This window comes from Teleopsis dalmanni, chromosome 2, assembly GCF_002237135.1.
Source record: "Teleopsis dalmanni isolate 2A chromosome 2, ASM223713v2, whole genome shotgun sequence".
Lineage (NCBI taxonomy): Eukaryota > Metazoa > Arthropoda > Insecta > Diptera > Diopsidae > Teleopsis > Teleopsis dalmanni.
The window spans coordinates 64,617,537-64,636,312 of NC_051847.1; the positions used below are offsets into that span (position 1 = coordinate 64,617,537).

Below are 18,776 nucleotides of genomic sequence, written 5' to 3' on the forward strand. Positions count from 1 at the left end.
AAACGCTCCTAGTTTGTACTGTGTTTAACTTAAGTTTTACTAAGATTAGCTCGTGAAACAGACCTATTATCATTCCACGGCAACAACACTTACATTTTGCTAATTGTAATTAATAACATATATTATTATCCAATGTAATATTGATTTTAACTATTTGCTTAGTAATTTCAGTTAATTGTTTAGTATTGAAATATCTTCAAACGGTATATAAAGAATGTGTGTGCGACTACATTTATTCGTTTCGTAAATACAACCTTGAGTCACCTTTATCGATATTTCAGTACGAAAGAGTGTAGACAAGAAACAAAACAGCTGTCACTCTACCGCCATTTATATATGACAGCGAATTTGCGTGTGGACTTAATAATAGAAAAACGTAAATTGAAGCGAGAAAAATTAATAAAGCTACTTGTTAGTAAAAAACATTAAAAGTAAAATGCAAATTTAACGTAAACTGAAAAAGCAGAAATAGTACGGTAACAACAGTAATATATACAATGGGTCTCGACTTTGATGCGGTGGAATATTGTAAAAAGGTAAAATACCAACAACCGCCGTACGCGTGTCCAGTATCCAAGTGTGATCGAAGCTATAAGACAATAGTAGGATTGCAGTATCATTTACTGAATTACGATCATGACAATCCAACACCTATAACACCAATTTTGACTCCACATAGGAAAAGAGCGCGCACCCGTGGTACAAAGCATACAACACCGAAAGCATCGAAAAACAATACAGAGGAGAACTCGAGTTCTGCTAGTAGTGCACATCATGTTTCAAATCCGGAATCACTTGTAACATACAATGAGGATGAACAATGTGTAACATTTAACATACATGGCAAAAGTGTCCGTTTGGGCATAAATACCGCATTACCTTTCATTGATGCTGAAGAATATAAGGATTTAGTGGAACGAGGTTGTGTTTTGAATGCGGACGCGCCACCATTAGAAGAAAATGCGCCCTGGGCACAAGTCAAAGTGCCTGAAGCAGTGTATAGAGAAATTGCGAATTATAATGTGCCTGATGCGCCGCCACGACCGCTTGCCTATTACCGTTTTATCGAAAAATCAGCTGAAGAGCTAGATGGGGAAATAGAATATGATGTAGATGAAGAAGATACTGCTTGGCTTGATTGGATGAATGGCGAAAGGGAGAAGGGTGGCTTGAACACAGTTTCTGTAGATACAATGGAATTGTTAATGGATCGTTTAGAGAAAGAATCTTACTTTCAAGCCGCAGCTAATGGTACAGCTACTGGTGCTGAAGTTGACGATGATGCAGTGTGTTGTATTTGTATGGACGGAGAATGTCAAAATACGAATGTAATTTTATTCTGCGATATGTGTAACCTAGCTGTTCATCAGGACTGTTATGGTGTGCCATATATTCCTGAAGGCCAGTGGTTATGCCGTCGGTGTTTGCAATCACCTAGCACGCCAGTTCACTGTGTGTTATGTCCAAATACAGGAGGCGCTTTCAAACAAACAGATCAAGGACAATGGGCGCATGTAGTTTGTGCACTTTGGATACCTGAAGTGCGTTTTGCAAATACAGTTTTTCTTGAACCAATTGGTAAGTTCTGTGTATATATAAATATAGTAAAACATATATATATCCTATCTTCTTAGATTCTATTGAAACTATACCTGGTGCACGCTGGCGTTTAACTTGTTATGTGTGCAAAGAGAAAGGCATGGGTGCATGCATTCAGTGCCAGCGTAATAGTTGTTATGCTGCATTTCATGTCACTTGTGCTCAACAAGCTGGTCTATATATGACGATGGATTTCAAAGATGGTCACAATGATTCAACACATTTACAAAAATCAGCCTATTGCCATGCTCATACGCCGCCAGATGCTAAACTGAAAACAAACCAAAAGGATTTTGAAGACACTCGGCAGAAAATGAAGGAAGCGCGCAAAACGCTTGCGAAAAAGCGTTCCACTGCACCAGTAGTTTTACTGCCAACAATACCTCCAGAACGTGTTCATGAAATATCGAGCATGGTTCATATGCAAAAGAAATCACAGTTTATTGAACGCTTGATTGCGTATTGGACGCTTAAACGTAAATATAGAAATGGTGTGCCACTGCTCCGTAGATTGCAAAGCCAAGGCAATCATCATTGCGTTATACAGCGTAATGGCATTGAAGGTAAGTCATAAGTGCCATTAGTATTTTCAATATTAAATTATTAAATATTTACGTTTTCCCAAGGCTCACCAGACACCGATGAACTTTATCGGCAACTCAAATATTGGCAGTGTTTGCGACAAGATCTTGAACGTGCACGTCTTTTATGCGAGTTGGTGCGTAAGCGAGAAAAGGTCAAAGCAGTACTTGTCAAAATATGTGAACAGGTGGTGATGTTGCAAATAAATCCGTTAGAATCATCTTTAACTAAATTGCTAGATGCACTTGAAGCTAAGGATACTAGTGAAATATTCAAGGAACCAGTGGATACTAAAGAAGTGCCAGATTATTTGGATATTGTGAAATATCCGATGGACTTGGGCACAATGCGTGAAAAACTGAAAAATAGCCAGTACAGTTCATTCGAGCAGTTGGAAAGTGATTTTGATCTAATGATACAGAACTGCTTGGCTTATAACAATAAAGATACAGTTTTTTATCGCGCAGGCATACGAATGCGTGATCAAGCTGCACCGCTATTCGTGCAAATTCGAAAAGATCTTGAGCGTGAAGGCTTGGTAGAAAATCAGAGGGAACAACGTGATCATGTGGAGATGGAGGTAGAAGACGAGCTTAAACAGCTATTGGCATCGAAGCCATGTGAAGAGATAATACAGAAATTACTTATATTGGCGGATAAATCGCAAGTATTAAAGAATCCAGTATACCGTACCAAGAAGATTAAACAAATACGCGTAGAAATAACGCGTATGCGTAAGGCCATTCAAAAGGCTAAAACTGCCGCAGTAAGTAAAATATTTTTTCGTTTAAATTGTTTAAAACATCTGAAATATATTTATTAAAATTATTTTTCAAATATTTTCGCAGCGTTTTTCGAATTCAAGTATGCATTCTCAAACCGAAGAAGAGGATGAAGAAATGGATACTGATGTGAAAATTAATGATAAATACAAATCACACAGCACAAACTCGAAGCGTTCAAGAAAGACACCTGCTAATTCAATGATATTGGATGAAGACGAAACTATGGGTGATGAATCAAAAGAAACTTTACAAACAACACAAACACCTCCGTGCAGTCCGATTAAAAGTCTTAATAATAGTGCGTCGCCAGTGGGCGTAAACAGAAGGTATGTACAATCGAATTGAAATGAAATACAACAGACTATAGTATACGTTACATTAGTGAATGATGCTAGTATTAAAGTAGCGCTCTTGTTTCTTTTTAATTAGAGTAGATAAAATATTTAACAATAGTTGTTGATTATAATTTTAAATATGAGTTAAAGTAAAAATAAAATGTTGCTTAAATTGGTAATATAATATTGGTAAATTATAACAATCTTAATTTTATTTGACTTAAACATTCTTACTAAATGCTAAAATTAAAACTATATATATATTTATCATCATCTAAAAATGTTTTTATGATACAATCAAACTCGAAAATCGTTCACAAAGCTAAAATTTAAACAAATTTTGAAACAAGTTAGACTGTAACACTATTTTGAAGAAGAATTTTTTAAAGAATATGTCAAAGTTTCTGGTATTAGTTTTGTGGTCATTTATTGTAATTAGTTTAAAAATGCTCTTTGCTCCGAATCATGAATTTCCTATTTCTTATTGCATTTTATTGCAGAACCGCAGTGCTGTTTACACGTAAAGCTCAGGCAGCAAAGAAACGACCGTCAGAAACAACGACGCCCGTGAAAGAAGAAACAATTTCATCACTCTCAGCTACATTGTCGAATAACAATAATGCAAATGCCACGAATTCAGGTGCCGCCATGGCAGCGTCGCTGGCAACAACGGCTTTAATGTTAAACAATAAGCTAGGTGTGGGCCATATAAGTTCATTAAGTGCTAGTTTAGGATTATCATCGTCTGTGTTAACTGGTGTAAAGTCGCCAAAAAGAAATTCACGACACAAACGTCTTTCGGATGTGCGAAATAGCGCCTCAATGTCACCGAAAAAATCACCAAATTTGTTACCACCAGCGGCCATATCAACCCCGACTGCGAGCGCCTTAACCTCAACACACAACGACTTAGGTTATAATCGTATACCAGACAGCTTTCGCGTGTATCGTGCAAATACTGAACGCGATGTAAGTGAAAGTGATGACGATGATGTCAGTGATATATCAGGCAGTCCGTGCAGCTCTTGTTCGGGTATTAGCATGAGTGGCTCTGGTTCTGAGTATGATTCAAGTGATGATGACGATGACGATGATGATGAAGAAGATGAGGAAGATGAAGAAGAAGATGATGAAGATGAAGCTGATGGTGAAGAACAGTGTGATGATGAAATAAATGAAAACAATACTGATCGTAATAAAGACGTAATAGCACCGGAAACATCAAAGGACAATGGCGAAGCTATGAGCTGCAGTGCAGACAGTGCCAGTGACGAAGAAACAGTAATAAATACAGGTTATAAAAAGACAAATATTAAAACGCGAACGTCAACGCCTACAGGTAGAAGATCACGTGCAGCGTCGCGTTTGAAACAGAAAAATGGCACCATAGCCGAGGTAGCGCCAGCTGAACCAATTCAAAATAATATCGGTGTTGTAACAAATGCAAAGACTCGTGCGGCAATTAAGCAAGCAGCCTCCAGAGCGGCTACACCAACTGTAGCTAATATTGTAAATAATTCCAGAAGTAAGAAAAACTTAAATAATAAAGCAAAATTAAATAATAAACACAATACAATTGCGCCCACACCGTCACCTGTCCCTGCCGCTAATGAGCTATTAAAACCGCCTTTAGAACCATTGCAACTAGTATGGGCTAAGTGTCGTGGTTATCCCTGGTATCCAGCGTTGATATTAGATCCAAAGACACCGAAGGGTTTCGTTTATAATGGAGTACCACTGCCGGCGCCACCGCCAGATGTGTTGGCGTTGCGTAAAAACTATACTGAAGATGAGTTATTCCTAGTGCTGTTCTTCGATGCCAAACGCACTTGGCAATGGCTACCCGCGATTAAGCTCGAAATATTAGGCATTGACAAACAGCTGGACCAGCAAAAGTTGGTTGAATCACGTAAGCCTACTGATCGTAAAGCGGTAAAAAAAGCTTATCAGGATGCATTATTGTATCAAAGTCAAGTATCAGATTTAGAGGGGCAGGGACCAGATCCGATTATGTGAAAATAATTGTATAATGTTTAAGTACAGATTAAGTTTTATAAGCTACACTTTCCAATCTAATGCCTTATGCTTATTATATATACGTTTATATATAAAATTATTATTATTTTTTGATTAATTAATTAATTTTTAATTTTTATAATTAGTTTTTTAATTTCATAATTTATATTTATATTTTTTTGCGTGGTTTTATCGTAGTTAAGTATGTGTTTATAAAAACGCATAACTTCTTTACATTAGTGTTATCAAGAATATATATGTATATATATTTATATATATATTTTCAGTTGTATTTAGCCATATTTTTGATATGGCTATGAAAAGTGTTTACTCGATGCTTTGTCATATTTTTTAAATTTAAAACTAAGTAAATTATAAAAAAAATTACAGATTAAGAGTTGCACAAATTTGCAGCATTCTCTTGGTATAAAATTATAATTACCTAAATACTTTTATGCTATATAAAATGACTTAGAAAAATATTTTGTTCTTATTTTATTTATCACAAATTTTGTATTTTGTTGTTAGCCTCTTGGCAAAAATAATTAAGTTTCTGTTTTTACAATTATCCTCTTTGCTGCAATAATTCCCTCCATTAGTTTTTATTTCATATCGCATTTTCTCTGGTGTTTTCATTCTGTAATTTTTATATAAATCAAATAAAACTGAAAAAAATTATACAAAAAAAGATATTCGAATTTTAACGACACTGAAAGTGTTTATTATTGTAAATTTGTTTATTGTTGTAAAAACACAAAAAAAGTATGAATGTTATAAATAGTATATTGTAAATATATATTACTAAATTTTAGTTTTTAAGTAACTGCTAATCAAAAATTCAGTTTATTAAAATTTTAGTTTAATTTAAACAAAAGAAAAAATAATTATTTTAGTTCTATTACTCTCGAAAGTATTTTCAACGCAATTTTAAAAACAAAATTAAAAATAATGTATTTAATATAGTTATTTAACTACCCTATGTTATACAGATTTGTTTAATTTAAATCCATGTTAACGAAAAATACTATTTAATTAGCTACATTCGCAACTTCTTGAATATATTTACAATTTTTGTGTTTACATATTAATTTTTTTTAAGTATAAATATTTTTTTAAATTAATTTTTGGTTTTCGTTTTTTTAGAATTTAAAATTTTTTGTTTGTTACCTCATATTACTTTAATTAATTAATTACTTCTTTATGTTCTTAAAATAATTATTTGTACCATTTTTTCATTCTTTATATTATTAATTTTTTATTAAGTGAATTGTTTTTTAAATTTTTGTTCTATTTTATATAACTTAAAACTTATTTTATAAGAATTGTTATCAACTTTCGTTATATACATTTTTAATAGTATATATAACAGTTTTTTGTTTAAATATTTTTTTTTCAAATATTGTATATAAGAATTTTATTAATTGTTTTAATAATGTTTTGAAAGTTTTTTTTTAAATTTATTTTTATATTTTTTATATATATTTTTTTTAATAATCAAATATAATTTTTTTATTATTATTTTTATTATTATTTTTATTATTATTTTTATTATTTTTTTTATTATTTATTTTATTATTTTCAAATATTTTTCTTTACAATATGTACAAATCTTACAAATCAATTTTACCATAAATTGTTTAAAAGTTTTTATTAATATATTTTGTCTTACAATATATTTTTTAAATATATTTTTTATATATTAATCAAAATATATTTTTCAAACTATTTTTTTAATTAAGTTTTTATATATTTTTTTTATGTGTTTCTCACGAAATGCTTTATATTTTTGATATACTTTTTTTCTATTTTTAAAATTTTTTTTTTATAATTTTGAAATATTTTTTTTTAATTTTTTTTAAATATTTTTTTTTATATATATTAATTTTTTATATATATAAAATATTTTAAATTATACTTTTTTATATTTTTTATATTTTTTTTTATATTTTTTTATATTTTTTTTTTATATTTTTACAGATTTTTTAAATATTTTATTTTATGTTTTTTTAAATTACTTTAATATAATTTTTATTAATTTGTTTTCATGTTTTTTTTAATAATTTGTTTTCATATTTTTTAATATTTTTGTATTTATATTTTTTTTTAAATTTTTAATTTTGTTTGAAATTTTTATTAAATTTTTTTTATATTTTTTTTATATTTTTTAATTTTGTTTGAAATTTTTATTAAATATTTTTTTTTTATTTATTATTTTACTTTATTATTATTAGTGTTTTATTTTTATACTATTTTTAATGTTTTTTCATTTTCATTTTAATATTATTTTTATTTAATTTTTACTTTATATTTATATTTTATTTAAATTTTATTTTTATTTCATTCTTATATTGTTTTTATTACTTTTTTTTGTGATATTTTTGCAAAAGTTTTTGTTATTCAGATTAAAAATTTTTTTGATACATTTATTTTACTAAACATTTGTTATTTCGTAAGTTTTGTTTTATATTTTAATTATTATTTTTTTATTTCAGTATTTTATTGTAATTTTTTTTTATTGAAAATAATTTTCAATAGCCAATTATATTAACATATTTCCGTTGACGAGAGTTATGAAAATGCTTAACAAAAATATATAAAGTTTCTAAATATTTAAAAACAATATTTAATTTTTCAGATATCAGATGTTTTTTAAAAAACTTGGTAAAATAATAAATTTTTGGCGATAAAATGGAAACTTTTCCAGGATTTAATAAATAAAAAAATAGAACAAAATTGTAATTATTTAAAATTATTTATAAAATTATTTAATAAATACTTTTTATTCGCAAGAAAATTGCTTTTAAATATTTTATTATATTTTCCATGAAAAAAAAACCAATATATATGTATTAATATATTTATATAAGTTACGTTGTTAAGATATTTAAAATTATTTAAGTTAATGTTACAATTATTAACAGCTAAAAAAAAAACAAAAAAATTTTTTAATACGAAAAATATACTAACACCACTACATATAAAAAAATTAAAATTAATTTATATATGTAATTTACTCAATGTTTCCAACAGGCATAAATTTTAATGTATGTATATGTAATTACATTTCTAGTTATGTATTATTACTATTAAAAATTCTAATTATTATTAAGAACTGTAGTTGAAAAAAATCAAATAAAATCAAACAAAAAAAAGATTATAAATGAACAATAAAAAATTAACTAAATACAAAATAAATGTTTAAAAACCAAACTTTTAAATTTTTAATTTGTCTATTGGAAGTTTCTCTAACTAAAGACTCACTAGAGACTTCGTCAATTGACGTCAGTCAATATGAGTTTCCTGTTCATATTATCTAATAGTCTGGATGCCGTAATTTCTCTTTCAAGAGATGCCGTCAACTCTTGTAATATAATACCAAATAATATTAGAGATCATTCTTTGTGGATACTTGTAGTAAGACTCAATTTTACTTAGAATCTATGCTAGAACACATAGATTCTAAGTAGAAATAGTTTTTGATGAGTTCTTAAGCAAGTAGTATTTTACTTATACCGGAAAATTAAGATGAACGTTTGGTACATAATGGTATTGCCATTAAGAACTTAAAAATATTAATTAATTGGGAATTATCCTTTTCAACAAATAATATTAGCGACAATAAGTGAAATCCAAAACTATTTTTATTACAAAGGTTAGGTTGGGCAAAAAGTATTTCACGTTTTTAAATCAAAATTATAAAAAGTTTTAAATTCAAAAATAATGTTGCCCAATTTCTTCGATCAACGCCTACGAATTTCGGGATTTCTTTTTTGTGAAAGTAAAGGAAATTGTATTTATTAGACAGTCTTTCAAAAATTGGAAGAAATGGATACCTGTAGGTTCGTATCCAGTGTTATACGGTGAGTAGTCCAACGTGGTTGCAATGAATCAGAACACATTTTCTCATATTAGATTAAAATTTTTTCATAGATTACAACTTACCTGTACCTAAACAACGACAAAAACAGTGGAATATTGTGGTGAATCTGTAGTTTCTTAATAATCTAATCTATTCGAACCTTTTCCATTATCCATTTAATTAATTTTGATAATAGACCAATTACAGTGATGAGCATCTTTTACATATAAATTTTTAGTATTATCGAATGTAACGACTAATTTCAAAGTTATCACATAGTGACGAAAACTTTTTGGCCAACCCAGTAATTTTATTCCCTTGACGTTATTTTACTACATTTATTTTATTAAGCGGTCCGCGCATCCGATGGAAGGTCTTGACTATTTTGATCACAGTACATTAATATATAAAAAAAGTAGAACTGTTAAAAATGAGTTTTCTATTAAAAAAATATATTGGATTGAAAATGTACATTGAGTCCTTTTATTTTATTTAAATTTCCAAACATTAACAAATTTAAAGCCATTATTTTCAATGCAACAATTATCGGTTAGCTCATAACTGGCCAGTTTTTTCATAAAACTAAGTCTGTGTTCAGTTAAACCATGTCGTCCAGGATCTCCAATGAATATATGTTTTCCTGCTTTTTGTAAATGTTGCAGCCATGGTAAGATTTCAGCAGCAAACTCCTCGTCATAAAAAACATCACCAAGCAATACTATATCTTCAGTGATATTGGTTCCAATCAAATTTTCAAAGCATACTTTAATGCGTCTTTCTAAGCCACTACTATTGGTCGGGGTATTTAATGATGTATTTAAAAACAGAGCACAAGCCGCAACTGAAAACAAAGTTTAAAGTAAATGGTAGTTATTTTCATATATAAGATGTAGCAGTAAGTAAGGAGTAAGGGGATGTAGCTCAGTGGTAGAGCGTTCGCTTTGCATGTGAAAGGCCCCGGGTTCGATCCCCGGCATCTCCAATTATTTTTTGTGATTAAACTTTTTTAAAAATGTTAATACTACCTTCGTCAATATCGTTTGCCACTACGTATTTTGCATTGCAAAGTAACGAAGCCAATGTGCTGGCACCACAACCACTACCAACATCTAGTACGGTTTTGCCTTTAATTAAGTCGGGATGATCTAAAATGTATCTAATAAAATTAAAGAATGAAATATTGTTATATTGTATAAATTTGATTTGTGTGTATAGTACCTGCTTAATGCTTGTCCGCCTGGCCAATAGAAGCCCCAGAATGGATCGTTTGGAAACACTTTTTGTGAGTCTGTGGTTATTGGATCATTAAATAAACGACATTCTGGAGTAATTAAATGTAAAGCGATTTCCGGTGTTAAATGATTCCGTGATATGCTGGTTTCTCTGATAATGCGACGTTCTAATTGTTCATAACTAAGACTATGGAGAGTGGAAATAATATTTTTAATATTAAAGTGAAATATACGTCTTTACTAAATTCATTTTAAATAATTTAATATGTATGTGTATGTAAGATAAAAATAGTTTTACTGTGTGGCTTTGGCACTGATTCATTAGAAGGTAAATTTAAAAATTTGTCTCTAAATCACTTCATTTGATGGACAGCTTCTCAGAATCGTAAGACGCTGTACAAATTGGAATTGACATAATTCTGATTCAAAATCGATTAGATTTAATGAACAAGATCAGTGTCAAATGTCAAAATGTTACAAAAAACATACGTACTATAAAATTGTTATTAACAAATTGTTGACAATTCATAATTTATTTTATTTATTTATTTGCCTTCAGGCAGTTTCTGAGTTTCTGTTAACACTCAGGTGACTCGCCCGCTAAACAAGTTTACTCCAATAATGCAGCTCCATTTTATGCCTATCACGCACAATTACAATTGTGCCAACTATAAATAAAACCGAAATACGACTTTACAACAACTACAAATAACATTAAAAATAATATAAAAACAAAAATTGAAAAAATTTTATAAGTAATGCGATACACTTTCCGTTTTGTTTTTCCCCTACCCCCAATTTAGCGGTACAATAAATTGTGATCAAGGTTAGAAGAGTTTTATGCTTGAATATAATTATTTTGAATAGAGTGGTTTCATAAAGTGTTATGGATTTGTAGTAAACAAAAAGGTGGATCTAAGATCCTAAAAAATAATAATTTTACAATCCATTCTAAATTGTTTGCGACCTCGAAAGAATCCAATAATTGATATATGCAGATCAAGAAACTCCATTACTCTACAGAAGCGCACAGACAATAATTATTTTATTTTTTATAACACTTTCCAATTTTATTGCAAATAATTAGAGGGGGAACAGTGTTTAGAGAGAACATTGTAAAATTTGTTTAGAGTTTTTGAGTCTTATAAAACTCAGATGTGTAGATTTCATCAAAATCTTTCCGTTATACCAAAAAATAGGTGTAACTAAGGATTTGTGAACTATTTGTATCGAAAGTGGACTAAGTTTCTCTGTTGAGACTGCGTGTCACTTACCAGTATGAATATATGGTATATCGGTAGAAGTGATGTTTCAGATTCTATGTTTGTATATACATATATGTATATATATATAGCTTTATTTATGAAAAATAAAGAAAACTAAACTTCTTCATTTTTCACATAATTTTATTATGCGGGAATACATATTTTTTGCGACGAAAGATTGCAGTTATAATGTTTACTTTATTTGGAATCCATATGATATTTCAAAGTTTATAAAACAAAAGGAACTTTTCGGTTATATTTCCGTACAAGGTAACAACATTTACAACTATTTTATCTGATATTTTATTCATCATCTTCTTATTTTCCGTTTTGCTTTTTTTTCATTTTGTTTTTACTATGTTATACTTTTTTACTACTCTTATTTTATAGATTGGTTTTAGTAATGGCAGAGTCGCCTTCTATCAAAGTAGATGAAAGCTTTTTTCCTTGCTTGGTCTTAGGAATATCTCAACAAGGGACATTGCGACCTGTGTGTATTTTCTGTTTAACTGAGGTCGGTTTCAGAAGCTCAAGCATAGATCCCTACTGTTTTCTAACTCCAGATCCAATTTCAACTACATAACAACTCAACTATAATTAATTCATCAGTAGTTGGTGCCCCCTGATTACACCGTGCAACAAAAATGAAATATTTTTAAATGTTAATTTTTTCTTGCTGGGAGGGACGCGTCTTTATAACGAGAAGAATATTTTTTTTTCTAATTTTTCATCGGTTTTAGGCTAATTTAAGGTTGTTCTTTAAATTTGCAACTTATTCTTCTTATGTACCTCTGGTTGTGTTAGTTACTGCTATTGCGCACTTTTACTCTTTTGTGGCTGGGAGTCTTATCCCTGCCCCACACTAAACTTTAACTATACTTTAACTATCATTATCATTTATTTATCTTCTAACTGATGATGGACCGTAGATCAGCATATATTCCTGTGCGTCCTGAGGTGGACTTAAGGTTTGTTAGGGCGGTGTTGGGCAACGTATCAACTTTTGTGAATAATTTTAGGGCTCTGTCCTTAATATATTTTTTCTCTGAGTCGATCTTTCACAATAACGCTTTTGGGTTCAAAAATTGAAATTTTAAAAGTTTAATAAAAAACGTTTAATTTGATATAGGTATATCAAATATTCATGTCTTCAACAAATCTCTTCGATTAATTAGATAATTATTTAAATCTTCGACATATTTTCTAAATTTTTTTCATTCCCTTTACAAAAGGAGGAATGTTTGAAATATTTATTAAAAACGGTTTTCTTCTCAAGTAAAATTCTAAAACCTAAAAAAGATCTAAGCTATATATACCATATAAGAAATTAGATTTTAAGAAATATTTGAAAATCCTTCATTTGGAATGTGAAGGAGGTAAAATTTGGAAAAAATGTCTACAGTACAAATATTCAAAACCTGATTTTTCAATTTTAATCCGTTATCGCCAGAGACTGAAGTGTCTAGGAGATATCAGATTTCCGATCCACCCATCGTTATTAGCCTCAAATTAATCGAAACCATTAAAAAATGGCCGTTTTAGTATTTTGTAAGGTATTTGCCAGTCAATAAAGTACAATTTTTTTATTAATTAAATGATTATAATTTGTTATTAAATCAACAATTGATTGATATAAACAATTAAACAATATGAAAACAAAAACAAGCAATTAAATAAAATTTATTAATTGATTCATTTTTGTGCTTTTGCTCTTGAACAAATTCAATACATCGCACTGTCAAGCGTACTTCTTAGCCTATTGGCATGACTTGAAGATAAACGATCTAAAATTTATTATTGGATTGTGGATATGAGAAGTATTGTAGTAATACATGTTGTTGTTGTTGTTAAGTTATAGAAATTGTTCAGATATTATGAGTGCACTTTGCAGCTACTCGAAGCGGCGGCACTCGAAGCTTCCGCAAAACGCGTCAATTACACGGCACTTCAATCTTAGAATTGCTTCCTTTTGTATTTGTTGTTGGCGGTTTTTTGGAAAATTATAAAAATAAATATCAACAGCAGATACTAAACGATATTCAGCGATATTGTTTATAACAGCTGCGCTCTATATTGACCTTAATTATACATTCATTGCAGTTGATTTACTCGAAGCAAAAATATACAAAAAATGTAAAAAGTTAACAAAATAAAAAATGTATTACGCAAAACTTGATGAATTCTGCAAACATGTTTTGATTTTCGTCGATTGTTTATACTCCGTAAACAACCGGACAAGGTCAGAAACGGGGCTAAAAGGTTTACAATACGTGCTAAAAGGATTCACTAAGAATGTGTTATAATACATTTTTATGAGGAATTTTTGATGAGTCAAGCCAAGTAAATGGATTTGTATTGGAAGGCTGGTGTAGTGTATAAAAAGTAGTTTATTAATACTTTAATAGGATCTTCTGTTTTCAGTATAATCATCCCTTGAGTATTTTAGTTCCCTCATATTTTTACAAAATTGTTTTATATATAAAAACTTATAGGCCAATTATGTTATCGTATAATGAATACCACAGAGGTTTAAAAACCACCTTGAACTTTGGCAAAGTTTAAAATGCTATTGGATGGGAGATCTTGAAATCTGCCAAGATCCTTAAAAAATGACCCCCTTAGAATAGTAAAACGGAGCCACGAATGCGCCAGGCAAACAACAAAGCAGATATGACGAATTTTCATAGTCCTTTCCACAACTGCGACATAAATTATTAAAAGGAAAATTTAATTTTCTACCTGTGACCTGTGAGCAAACTCACCACAGGAGTGATAACTCTACTGGGCATCTCAATGAGAGTATTGGATTTCATCTTAACAGTACTTGGCCGATATGTTGCACGCAGATGCCTATATGTCGTTGAATCGTCCTATCTTTTTTTAAAAAGTTGAGCTCAGAAATATTTTCTTAAACAACCTTGAATCAAATCTTAAAATGCTATTAATTGAGAGTTCTTGGCGTTGGTCAATATCCTCAAAAAGGGAGGCGTCAAAAATAGTAAACCGGCACCGTACATGCGCTGGACAAACAACAAAGCAGATGTACTCTCATCGTTCACCCTTGTTTTCATCGGTCTCTCGACAACTGGGGCACAAATAATTAAATGGGAGATTCAATTATATATCTGCTACCCTTGAGCCAACATATCACAGGACTGACATATCAATGGGGATTTTAATGAGAGTATTGGATTTCTTCGTAATAGAATGTAGCACACTTCAGCACAGAAAGATTTCAGCAAAAGTTCGCAGTGTTCCGATTGAGTTGCTGAAGCATCCTTTCTGGCAAATAAATAAATCTAATATATGCCAAGAAATTATATATAACCGTGTATGTGGTTATACTTACTTAGAACTACTTAGTTCCATTATTACAGCTGATTATTTCATGTGCATATATGATTGATAGGTGGTCTTAGCACGAACTTTGGTTAAAGTTGTTACAATAATGGAAAGTAGGAAATAATCGGAAATTTATTTTACTATTCTCTAATTGCTCGGTTCTCTCTTGATGAAGATTGGACGTGTTTAAATATTTATACTTTGAGTTTGGCTTTCTTAAGTATTCTTAACCGAATAAATCTTTTATGATCGACAATGATTTATCAGAAATGACTGACTAGAAGAAGGATACCAAACTTTTTTGGTAAGGAACTGGTATATTAATAAGAAAGCTTAACTGATAATGTAATAGAATCATCTATAGACGATTGGCTAAGGAGCACTTAGAATGAAGAAACATATATAACTAAATGTCATGATTTAAAGACCAGTAGAAAGAGGTGTTCTATATTGGTGGTCTTACAATGAAACGGTTCTTACGACCAGTACATTTTTCTTTTAAATCTGCATTGTACTCTTTTATAGAGTATAGGTATTTCCTATCTATTGTAAAAGAAGTCAAATAACTTATATCTATATATGTGAGTAAGACTGAGACTTTAGGGTTAAACATCAAGGCCATGAACAATAGATCTATTCTCGTGGTAATGCAGCCTAGTCTCTAATAATATAAAATTCGGCATGGGCACGAAAAAACAATTGATAAAACCAAGGCAGAATCCGTTACTTGGGAAAAACTCTGCTGCAAAATTTCCATTCTTGCTGGAATGCAGGTGCACGTAAATTCAAAATAAAATTTTCACGTTCGCCATGAATGGGAACTTTTTATTGCGACACTCTTATTTACTTTATTTTATAATAAGAGCCAAACAAAGCTTATGGGTCCAATAAATTAGCAGCGGAGATATAATTACAGCAGTAATAATTGTTAAACCTTTTATGGATTTGTTTACGAAAGTAATTAGTCGAATCCAGCACACAAACTCTTGTATAAATTTGAGATATTTTTTTTTTTTGTAAAATAGAACTTCTATTAAAGTTACCGGAATTTCCAGTTATTGATAATTTTATTGCGTTTTGGTTGTAAAGTTTTTGGGAAAATTTTGTTTATAGAAATTAAGCTCAACTAAATTCATTTTAATATATTGGAAATATTTATAGAGTATCTATTATTCGGGTTTAAAAAATTATTGATACATTTTTAATGCAAAATTTATAAATGGACTCGAGCTAAAAATATATTTTTCTGATTAATTATTGAAGACGTGATAAAAAGTTTCAATGGATCGAACGATGGTGCCTATGAGTAACCAAAATTCATAACTCAAAATGTTGAGAAATTCTTACTTAATTGTCAAAATACTATTTTTTAATAAAAAAAAATAAATAAAAAGTAAATTAGCACGCTTATTTAATATTTATTTTTTAATAATTATGAAGTTAAGTAACATTTTTTCGTATATACGGAAATTCAAGAATTAAAACCAATTAATCACTTTTTAGCACTTTTTCACACAAAAGACAGCTAATAATTTTGTCAATAATTGAGTTTTGAAAAGTAAATCGATGTAAATCGAATACATTTCCCAAGAAATTATTTTAATTTTTAAATAAATAAATGTAATGAATTGGAGAAACAACATAAACACTTAATTGGAATTAAGTATTTTAAAACAAATATTAAAAAAAAAATATACAAAAAAAATTCAAAATTGAAATAAAAAAAATTAAATTGAAAAATTGAAATTGAAAAATTAAAATTAAAACAATAAAATTAAAAATATCAAGAGCTAAAAAACTAAAAATAATAAATTTAAATGTACTATTGGAAAAAGAAATATATCTTCAATTTTTGAATTGTATGGTACTAGAAATTTGGTTCCAATCAGAAATCAGATTATGAAAATCAATTTTCTGACAATTAATCGTCACTTAAGCGATCACAACAAATTGTTTCTGGGTTTAAGCCTTACGTAGCATTATTCTTCCGATGTCTCTGCTACTTGTGCAGCTACTCTATACTCATACACCTAGCGCAAATAGTGCTCCCTCAATTAAATCACTTCATCAAAGACACGATCTTACCCTACGTTTCTTCATTCCATTTTTGTCATCTATTATCATGATATTGCCAATGAGCGAAGTCTCTAGATGACAGTCCTGTAAAGAATCTGATTGTCATAATAAAAATCGTGGTAGTCTACACCAACACATAGAAGACCAACAAACTTAAATCACTTCATCAAAGACACGATCTTACCCTATGTTTCTTCATTCCATTTTGCACATCTATTATCATGATATTACCAATGAGCGAAGTCTCTAGATGACAGTTCTTTAAAGAATCTGATTGTCATGATAAAAACCGTGGTAGTCTACACCAACACATAGAGGACCAATAAACTTATGAAGAACTTTACTTCCACTCTTACACAGACTACGTTCTGAAAAACGAATTTATATACATAAGTTCCGATCAGAATTCAAATCAGAATCGGATTAGTTTTGTTATATTTATTAAAAATCAAGTCTTTTATCCGATTTTTGATTATATACTTTAATTAAGTACGGATGTAATAAAAGATTCTAACACGACAAGATTCTAATATGGATTGCGTTTGACGATAAAGCAGCATTAGCTAGTGGTGTATTCAGGGCAGGGAGGTGGTGGTGTTGGTAGATTAGAGGATAGATCCTCTTTTGACAATATAATATGTAACATTTCCTAAAATATTATTCTCAAAAATGCGATATTACTGCTCTTGGTACAATTCTAGCTACACCACAGAAGGTGGCTTGACCTTAAATAAAATAAAAAATAAATAAAATAAAATTCAATAAAAAAGAAATAAAATAAAAAAAAAATAAAATAAGTAAAATAAAAAAAAATTATAAAAAAAAATACAAATAAATAAACTATATAAAACTGTAAACAAAAATTAAGTAGCAAATTATTAATTTTTAATTGAATGAGTTACTGATGATGAAGTTTCTCAGATATGAAATTTTTCTTGCAGATTAAAAGAAATTAATTTCAGATTATTATATATCGCTAATAGTACATAATTTTATGATATCTCTGGTATATATTCAATAATCTGGTGCTATACTGTATCGTGTCACGAACTACTACACACAGATTATAGACTACAGACGAATCCTCTCCTTGATCGGACAATGTTACAGTTCCTCAGGATAAATTTTCAAGAGCCTAAAGTATTTGATTATAAATATTACTATTGGAAATAATACGACTCTTAATATATATCCAAACATATTCAATCCGGGTTGAGAACTATACACTTTATTTATGTATCTTTATACCTTAAAAGGCAATATTAAGTTTGTTTTGTTTTTATTTTTATATTGATTAATGCTTAATAATTCAATAATAATTAATCTCCGGCGTATTTATAACGACATTTATAAAGTCATTAACCTTTTTTTTTTATTAAAAATACTATTTCCTTTTTGAAAGTAATACATAGTAAATCCTGCTTTAATGGATAACCCAACCATTCATTTATTTCATTTATTGCCCTTTACTTTTTTTTAGCATTATAATTAGTTATTCAAATATATAATGAAAAATTCTAATAATTAAATTTATTGACGTAAATCACAACTTTTATTAACAAAAGAAAAGCAAAAATATTTGTCCGGCTGTGTGACAAAGACTTGAGATACAATGAATATTTTATAAATTGGCACAATAATTTAATTAGTACTGCACCATATTTAATAAACATAATTCACAAATT

At 29.4% G+C, this 18,776-nt stretch overlaps 2 protein-coding genes and 1 non-coding gene across 4 annotated transcripts; 2 read left to right on the plus strand and 1 right to left on the minus strand.

The window, feature by feature from the left end:
- Positions 1-266: 266 nt before the first annotated feature.
- Positions 267-8,035, plus strand: LOC119679713 (peregrin-like). 2 transcript variants are annotated; one of them, XM_038092209.1, is made up of 6 exons: positions 267-1,578; positions 1,635-2,162; positions 2,226-2,947; positions 3,030-3,292; positions 3,802-4,826; positions 7,953-8,035. In XM_038092209.1, the coding sequence occupies exons 1-6, from the start codon at positions 498-500 to the stop codon at positions 7,985-7,987; spliced, it is 3,654 nt and encodes a 1,217-aa protein (XP_037948137.1). In that variant the 5' UTR covers positions 267-497; the 3' UTR covers positions 7,988-8,035. The 2 variants fall into 2 exon arrangements, with proteins under 2 accessions (XP_037948137.1, XP_037948136.1); XM_038092208.1 differs by lacking the exon at positions 7,953-8,035 and having other exon boundaries at positions 3,802-5,391.
- A 1,608-nt stretch (positions 8,036-9,643) lies between these two features.
- On the minus strand, positions 9,644-10,615 carry LOC119674706 (electron transfer flavoprotein beta subunit lysine methyltransferase-like; the record flags this gene model as incomplete). Its single annotated transcript, XM_038085863.1, has 3 exons — positions 9,644-10,017; positions 10,202-10,332; positions 10,395-10,615. Coding segments are annotated over 3 exons (705 nt in total), but the record flags the coding sequence as incomplete, so codon positions are not given.
- Trnaa-ugc lies at positions 10,087-10,158 on the plus strand. The gene has a single exon. It is a non-coding gene; the product is annotated as a tRNA-Ala (tRNA).
- Positions 10,616-18,776: the final 8,161 nt, after the last annotated feature.